This window comes from Rhynchophorus ferrugineus, unplaced genomic scaffold (assembly GCF_030347505.1).
Source record: "Rhynchophorus ferrugineus isolate W39M unplaced genomic scaffold, kcgeb_rfMv2 rfM1, whole genome shotgun sequence".
Classification (NCBI taxonomy): Eukaryota; Metazoa; Arthropoda; class Insecta; order Coleoptera; family Curculionidae; genus Rhynchophorus; species Rhynchophorus ferrugineus.
This window is the reverse complement of record NW_027472580.1, coordinates 18,141,605-18,151,454: the sequence shown is the minus strand read 5'-3', so window position 1 is coordinate 18,151,454 and position 9,850 is coordinate 18,141,605. Positions and strand designations below refer to the sequence as shown.

Here is a 9,850-nt window from a genome sequence, read left to right as displayed (position 1 = left end):
ATCAAGTTGTTTCGACTAGAAACTGTTGAAAGTATATAGTTGAAGGTGCTATGGTTGATGATGACAAATATATGGATATAAAAAATGTAAAATAATACAACATATGTCAAGAAGTCAAAATAATCCACCAAAAACTTCCTGGACCTGCACAAATCAAAGATCAAGTTTAATACCTAAGGAACTACTGACACATTAGTAAATTAGGTCCAGTTAAAAATATATGAAGCTATGCAGAATAGACTTACTCCTTTTAATATTTTCATATCTGAGATAAGAGAATGTTCCCCTGCGAGGAAGTGAGAATTATTTTTAGCTAAATTAAAAATATGTACTAATAATCAGTGTCAAATGTATATTGTATAAAATACCTTTTAAATATTTGAGTTTTTATGATTTGCAATTATTGCATCAATAATATTTACGAATTTTTCTTCAATACTTTGATTTAAAATATATCTACTTGAAAGTGTTAATAATTTATATATTGATAACCATTTACAATAGCCATAATCTGTTTTATTACAATTTTAATCCAGGCGTTTGGTAATAATTTTCAAATTCGTTATATATTCTCTATAAATTACTAATTATTAACGCAAAAAATAAATATTTATTTTATTGGAATATGTATGGGTTGGTTTTAGAGTTAAAATTACACGTTAACCTTATTCAGATTTGACTTACTTTGGCAATGTATGAAGCCTTTAACTGGTAATTGATATTATTTCAAAAAACATCAATCCAGTGTTATTGAGTTTATAATTTCACGTCAGCTTTTACACTCTTGCCCATAAACAAATAAAAACAGTGGGTACCCGTGATGTATTGCATTATTACTAAAAATTATCGATTATGAACTATCTCAAGTAATAATATAAAATATAAATCAATGCCCGAAAATATACAAAACGAAAAAGAATTAGACGCGATCATATTTTTATATATACACTGGACAAAACTAAAACTGACCAAGACAAGTTCACTATGTTCAGGTGTTGTTGTTCAGTAGTGAATCTATACTAAACGGATTCGGTCGTTGTCGACTTTTCTCGTCGTGCTCGTTCGTGCTGGACGTGAGATCGACTCCGTTGCTACTGCTGTCCGTCATGGACGAGGCGAACATGGAGTTGTCGCCGAAGTTTTCGGTTTCCGCTCCGGAATCACCGACGACGTCGATGTCGCTGTCGCTGTCCATGGCGTCGGTGCCTCTTTGTGCTAGATATTCGCGTTTGAGGGCCACCAAATCCACGGTAATACCTGGAATTAAAAAAAAAACACAAGTTAATTTTGTTATATCCCGAGAAGATTTTTGAAACTTATTATCTCCATTGAAACTGGTGGTAATCGTGAAGAAAATCACTAGATATGCTCAGTATATGTTAAGTTTAATTTATTTATATTGTTCTCTTGTACTTTCATCAATATATAAGCAAGACGATGGAACAAATATATTAGCATGTGATACCCAAATTACAATTAAATTAGACTATTTAGAGATAAGATTAAACACTTAAATATTAGACAAATACATGTGATTTAATTCGCTTCAATCTTCTGATTTCCTGCGTGTTGTCCAGTAGCTGCGTTGCTTCTACGTTGCTATGATTCAGTAATATTATTTCATATTTCTCTCAAAATTTTAAATAGCTTTGTAAATCCATTTCATTTCGAGGTCATCGTGTAGTTCTTCATTGGTTACAAACAAAACTAATTATCTTTGATCGTTATTTTATAGTTGGGAATGAATTGAAGAACTTTCTTTTGGTATCTTTAAATTACTAGCTGATTTGCGATTTCAGTGAAACTTCATAGTTAGTATGATGGTATCTTCAAACTAATCAGTACAGTCTTTTAATTTTGATACTGATCTGCTCTATTTTTTAATGTGATTAGCCAAATTAGTGGAGACTGTTGATGGTGACAACTTCTACAAAAGTGTACTGATTTATTTTTTTAAACTACTAAAACAATGTATTTTTCAAACTCACATGAAGTCAATTCAAAAAGAAGTCATTCGCACCTTGAAAGAATGATTTCTTCTAAGTTAATCCGTTTAAACAATATTATAATTTTTATCAAATAAGCTGATATAGAGAGAAAAAGCTTAAACACTGGTTAAGGATTATTAACAAACGTTTAACAATTTACCAGGTGCATAGAATGCACGGTAAGTTTAGCTAAAATCTTAGGTGTAGCGGAAGTTTTCGATACGGTTACCAAAATGTTACAAAAATAACACACTCACCTATTAAAATCTTACATTATAGCTAGAATGCTTAGAGTTCAAAAAAGAGGAAGCGTACTCTACAATAAAACAAGCTAAAGTCGGTGTACTACAAGGAAGTGAGTGAGGCTCACTCTTTACCGACACTATACATGAGATACACCACAAATATCACGATGGCTACACCTGCTGATGCTACTGTGATTCTGTGAATATTTAAATGAAAATTAAAACAGGCAAGTAAAATTATGAATAATTGGACCCAAGCCTAGATATTAAAAACTAATAAACGTATTATCTGTGCATGTACAGTTCTCGTATAAACAGACTGTACAAGTACCAACAACAATAAATAATACTTCCATACAGAAACAACGCAAGCATCTCGGAATGAATATTGAGGCAAAACTTCGTTGAAAGGGACATGTAAATAAGAAAATGAAAGAACTGGAGTTTAAATATAGAGCAATTAATTGGTTAATTGGAAGGAAATCGCAATTATCAGGACACATAACTTGCTATTATACTACCAAACATTGAAACCTATAGGTAACATAAATATAATACAAATGTTTAAAAACAAATTATTTAGAAATATTGTTGGTGCACAGAGATAAAACAGAGACTAAGGAGACATGAGGGGATCCTCTATTCTCATGTTAAAATCCATATAACAACTCTTAGATAACACCAGGAAAAACACGAACTCAAGAGGATTAAACCAACTGTTAATACAGAATGTTGAAACATAAACATTAATAAACCAGAAATTAAGATATATATATATATATACATATATATATATATATATATATATATATATATATATATATATATATATATATATATATATATATTTCATACATTGTATAACGTTTCATACATTTTCATACATTATTGCCCTTGATAAAATTCGTCCATAGCCAACTTGAACTCGACAATAAACTGAATAAATTCATACATTTACGTTGAAAGCAGTAACAAAAATATGGATCGAAATGTTTTTAACTTAATTACATTTTGCTTGATATTTAATACAAACAAATCTGGTCAAAATTCACTAACAATATATATGGACAAAATTTTAAAAGATGTTAATATATAGAAGAAGGTACATTAGGACTCTGTCAGTCATCACATGGTAATAGTAATACAAACACAATCTTAAAATATAAAAGGCAATCCTTGACATATATATTTATATTTATTTTATTCCTAGCAAGTTGTGTTTTTTATTTCCCATTCTTCACGTATAAAAATAAATTAATAACATCTAATTAGAAAAACTTTATCATCATTAGAAAAGATAACCATCATGAATATCATTACAAAGATATCAAATTTACTCGAGTGGTAATTAATAACTTATGTTTATTATATATTCTTCTATTTTCCGGTATTCCAACAACAAAACATGAGAATAACTGAGGTATTAATTATGCATAAAGTAACATAATTTAATGACAGTTAATGATATATGATTATTTTTGTTTTTCATTTACATATTAATAGAGGGAAATTAAAAAAGGTGAAATTAAAGAAAAGCTCATTAATAAAGAAAAATTAGGAACGATATCACTTGAGGGTTGTATACATTTATAAATTATTGATTAGTAATAACTCATTAATTTATTAGATATTAGCATCTATTCTAATAATTTTTCATTATAAGAAGGAATTTATTGAGCAAAATTGATAAAAGATATAGTAATAAAATTTTCAGTTATAGTAATCTGCCGAAAGAATGATGCTGGATTGGTAGCAATTTTATTATCAATCTATTTTCTAAAAAAGTAGTTGTGTTACCAAAAACCAAGCTGTGAGAGTTTCTTGAGAGTTTTAGCTGGATTTTCGTTTGATAAATATGGCAATACTCGAACTTTTTAGTTTTTCGAGACCATTCTTTGTGATTCACATCGAAATCATCAATTCTAAATCGTTGAAACCAAAACCGACAAGTGGTATATAAGGAAGCAAGGTTACCATAAGTTTCTAAAGGTGTTTAATAAGTCTGAGGAGCAGATTTCTTCAAAGCAAACAATGAATTAATGAATATCGAAAATGAAATTAATGAATTTGAGCGTTCCATGATTAACGTCCTTTACATTGAATTACTCAATAAAACTGTTATTTTATAAAGAGGAATGTCATAGGAAGATAGATAATGTAACAGTAACATTAGCTTGTTTAGCGAATGTCAGTAATATGACTCTGCAAAATAATATCAACATAATACAATTCAGATCTAAATCCTGGGAAGTATTGTGAATAATTACTTGGACCGAGATCTTCGAATTCTAACTATCATAAAAAAGGGAGATTCCTAACAAGACATTATGAATGAAGTTATTGTAGAGGAAAATTGTAAGTAATAACGTATTAATAAAATTCAAAAAAAGTTATATGACTAATCGCCTAACATATAGTTAATATTTAATTTCTTGTGTATATTTCTATGTATATACACAAATTTATATTATATTTCTATAGAAAAATACTTTCTATAGAATAATATTTCATTCCGCGTCTTCATAGCAGGATTCAAAAGATTTCAAAAATCAAAAATATACTTGCGTGCTGAAATATCAAAGATCAATGGATGCAACTTCTTAAAGACCCATTTTTGACATAACCGACAAACGTTTTAACGCTTTGTTTTAATAAAATTGAAATCGCCGCGGTTTTTATTGAAAATATTTTTTTGCGTCTTACAGCTGTACTGTATATTAGTACGGACACGGTCACTAAAATATCTCAAAAAATAAAAAACAATATATACCAACCTAAATACAATAACAATATAACAACAATATAACCTAAACAATATAAATTCACCAAAAAGTAACCGTGTTTATGCAAAACAGGCGATTAATTAAGATCAATCTAGGTGCTTCAGAGATCAAATATACGAAATGCATAAAACAATAAGTAGTTTCTTCAATCGAAACATAATTTAATACAATTACTTCAGAGAAAATTGTTAGTCTGGAAAGTATCCACAAAGATCCAAAATATATACAGCTATTTGAGAGATGTAGAACATCCGTTCATATATTGTTGGATAATATAGGATTTAAGTGGTGTACAGATAACCCACGAAGGGGTTTAATGGAATTTCCAGAGATTCCTTTTAAAAGAATATAATTTTTAAAAACATAACAAAATCAAGGAAGAATTATACCAATTTATATATTTAAAGGAGCTATGAATATTTCGAATTGGGTTGTTCATGGCAAGATGATAATAAATATAGTATAAAGACAACAAAGGTTCATAGAAACAGTTGGAACGTTGGAATAACTATCGATTAGGTTTTGTTAGTCATAACATTTATTCATTGCAAACATATAATAGTTCTTCATGCTGGAAACAGGAATGGTTTTATTCCTGGTGCAGAATTAGTGTTTCTCTAAGTCCAAGGGTGACTAGCATGAAAAAATGAACCATAACTTGTCTTTGCAGTAGTTTGAAAATCAGCTTTTAAAGAACTTGGAAAATATTTAATTGCATTTTATGTAATTTACTTTTTTAGAATTAAGCTTGAGAAAATATACATAGTAGATTAGATTACTGAATGATATGGCCACAGAGTATTATGTCTCCCTTCCTATCACTGCATTTTTAATCCAAATGAGTTGATATGGGGTATTGCAAATAATTATTACAATAGATATTGAGGTCGAGGAAGATATTCAAACCAGAACTGTCTGAAATTATTTATGGAAAGAGGCATTGTCGACATAACACCTTCGGTTTGTATGAGTTCGATCAGACACATTGAAGAAGAAATTGACAAATAGTAGAATGTTGAGCAAGTTTTTAATGGATTGGAAATAAACAGCTTGGTTATTAACTTGACTAGTCTTTCTGAAAGTGACTGTGATTGAATAAAATTTTATGAATGATGATTTATTATTCAATGCTGACGATTACCAAGACAGGGTGATGGAAGAGGAAACCACAAAAGGTCAGTATAAAATTAATATACTTTAATTGTAGGGAATTGTATTACAGAGTGTGAAAGCTTTATGAGCATGTGTGTTATTGTTCAGAATATACATGAACATTTGGTTAACATGTATGAATAGATAAATAATACTGACTGTTTTGCAGATATGGCAAATGCATTAAGGAGAAAGCAGTGATTAAATGTAGTTTTATCAAAAGAGATGTATACAGGTAGTACCAGGACAAACTAAAGATAAATATAGTAATATCATAATGATTTTACAAGGATACTATTGCATCGAAAGAAACAAGAAGTAAGCTTAACACATAAATATGCTCTCTAATGAAAGTAAAGTGAAAGTACATTACTCAGATATACAATTGTTAATAATGTGGATTAGGATAAAATAAAGGCATGCCATACCATAGAAAGAATGACAAAAGACAGAGTAATAACTAACGACATAATTTTTTTATGACATTTTATAATGTGCCCTGGGTATCTTCCTCGAAAGAAAATTAATGAAGCTAGCATAAATATAATGTACATTTGGTATTTTTTTATAATAATCAATAAAATCTAAATACTAATATCTGAATTATAATAATAACTATAAACAAAATAATTTTAAAGATATTAACTAAATCAACTGAAAAGAATTCGAAATAAAATATTTACCTTTGGCTCTCAGTTTCCTGGCCTGTCGTTCGAGGGCCTTTTGCAGCTTTTTCCTGCGCCTGGCACGTTCCCGCGCTCTCAGCTCGGCAGGAGGTATTGGTTCTCCGGAGCAGGACTGAGGGTGAGCGTTGTGCGCAGGTCGTCCTGGGCCTTTTTTCGTGTGCTCCTTCTTTCGCCATTTCGCTCTCCTATTCTGGAACCAAACCTGAAACAAAATGATATCGTTTAATTTTATTGCGTTTATTATATCAATATAGTAACTCTTTTTTTCTTTTTATTTATCTCGTTCTCATTTTATATCGACTATCATGGTCTACTTATTTATTGTACAGTTAAAACAGTTAATGATTACGTAAAACTGTTTAAAGTTATACAGAATAAGACTATTTTGATAGTTCTAAATATTTGAATAAGACATAAACTATATGATATTAATTTATAAAAAAAATATTTTCTTTATCAACATTTCTTATACACTTTTTAAAGATTCAAAAATATTATTATAATACCTAAGAGAGTCAATATACAAAACAAACTAGGGAATTATTAATTCTTCGTGTAATTTCAATTACCAAAACTGCTCTTCGAATTTTTTTTGTTTACAATTTTACCTATTTCCTTGGTGGAATAATACAGAGTTTATTTTTGTTAAATAAACAAGAACCTAAACTATTATGTAACATTATTTATTGGATAACTTGTGCCAGAGTTGGCACATTTGTTCTAATTATAATTTGCACTATTTTGCACGTTCTTTGCAAAAGATATCATGAAATACCTTGAAAACCGCTTTAACTACCAGCCTATATAGCGTGTTTTAGAATATTTTATGTATGTCCAATGATATATAAAAAAAAAATTTAATGTATTTTAAAGTCTCCTTTTACCAACTACAGGTTTATCTGGATTGGGCCTAAAGTTTAACGTGGTCTCCGAGACACGGTCCTCAGCATTAAGACTGCCGACTAGCGAGTGACCAACTTTAGAAATCCTCCCAGAAGACATCCGGTCTTACCCAGCCTGGTTACTGGCGTGACTGGGATCACTTTCCTTGTCGGATTTTACACTCTTACTGCTTAGAACATTCACAAATTATAAACAATCACAAACATGAATTTACGACCATGTCCCAGCAGGATTCGAACCCGCGGCTATCGCTACAGTAGGAGGACCGTCTCATCGCCTTTACTACTGCGTTACTAAGCCGGCTTGAATGATATTTGAATCGATACTGTTTCTATAGCATATTTAAAAGCATTATGAAACTTCAAATCAACAAGTCAAACAAAGTAAAGTATTTCCATGTATTTTGATAATTTGTCACTTTAAAAATAACTTTTAATGAAAACAGGTAAACTATATACATTTATACACTTCTTCAGAATTTCGAAATCATCTGCCAGCCATCGATCGTATTAAATGGAGTTCAGAAGGCGCTAGGTCCAGCAGAACTTCCCATTCCATCTGCAAGTGAATCGTGCACTAATCTTAAAACTTGTGGGCGAGCATTGTTGTGCAAGAGATTTTTACGCACTTGATTTTGACGCTATTTATTTTCTCCCCTGTCAGAAATCTGCAGTAACAATTTCGTTCGATTTTAGCAGCTAGCAATACAGTATACCTTGCTGTCCCCGCCATATGTAAGCGAAACTTTATGGTCATGCATATTCCCCTTTGGTGTCGATTTAGATAGCTGTTTTGGACTAACCTATGAGTTTTTAGACTTGATACTGTCGTAGTAGACCCTTTCAATTGCCAATCACAATACGTCACAGAACAGTTTTCTATTTTTAACAAGCAAGTAATGATATTGAGATATCGAGATCGAGATGGCGTTTTTCGTCATTTCTTGTAGTAACCATTTTAAATTCTATCGCATATAAACGTCAGGAAACAATTTATTTGTCAACAGCTAATATGTTTCTAAGTCTTTCTTTGAAAGATTGAGCTAGATTTTCGTTCTAGTGCCAGGAGTTCTTTGGCCATCTTCTTTAACAGTTGCTTTAACATTGATACTTCAACACTAATATATATCACTGATCAATATATATAGTCTAGTCAAAGTTTTTTTAGTAATGCTTCGTGGATATTTTTGACGTCAATGTTGCCGCATCAACTCTGAGTTGAAATTCAGTTTGGCTTTGACATACAAAAAAAATTTAATTTAAATAAAATTATTGAACAAAAATGTTACCAAATATAATTTATTTTAACATTATGTTACATCTATAAACTACAGTCAATTATACAGCCAAAATAATTTATAGGTAAGAGTTAAAACCTTTTATCACTATTGCTTTCAAGAATTTTGTATACGTCTGACAGCTGGTCGCCGTTCGGTTGTCCGATGTACGCAAAATTATTCAAAATACTAGTTATAATTATTATAGGTTATAAACCGGCAAACATTATTTTAGCCCTTTATTTTGATAAATTTTAGAACAATAGATATTCAGTGTCACAAAATGATTGCAGCTTTAATAGGTTATTACGAAAACGAACGAGATAACGGAGGCCCCCTTTTGCCGGTAAATTCCATTAGAGAGGTAATTATTGATGATATTAAATAATATTAAATAGTCCCTACAATTTTATTGGAAATGTTTTTAGCGTGTTGCTGCCGTACTAAATACTACTGTGGGTACTGTGAATAACATCGCTTACAAAATGAGGAATAATACGTTAGATTCACCCAAGAAAACCCGTCTACATACAAAGTGGGTGACGAATCATGACCATCTTGATATTGGCTTTATTCGAGACCAATTATACGAAATGTATACGAACACTAAGGACACAAACTTATTTCATCGATATAAACATAATTTAATAAAATTGTTTTAGAGAAAATTGTCTCCCTGGAAAGTATACAAAAAATAATTTGAGACATGCAGCTTTTTGAGGGATGTAAGATATCCTTTCATACACTCTTACAGGGCATAGTGTTTAAATGGTGTAAAGATAACCCTCGGAGAGGTTTAATGGAAATTGTAAATATT

General features: G+C 30.4%; 1 protein-coding gene across 2 annotated transcripts in view; it reads right to left on the bottom strand.

Moving 5' to 3' along the window:
* Window positions 1-853: 853 nt before the first annotated feature.
* LOC143195853 (homeobox protein unc-4) overlaps window positions 854-9,850 on the bottom strand; it is a 99,437-nt gene continuing 90,440 nt past the window's right edge. For both annotated transcript variants that reach the window (XM_076403333.1, XM_076403342.1), the window contains exons 3-4: window positions 6,852-7,056; window positions 854-1,257 (exon numbers count right to left, since the gene is read on the bottom strand). In XM_076403333.1, the coding sequence (XP_076259448.1) occupies window positions 989-1,257; window positions 6,852-7,056 (474 nt within the window). In that variant the 3' untranslated portion in view covers window positions 854-988. The remainder of the gene's footprint in view (window positions 1,258-6,851; window positions 7,057-9,850) is intronic.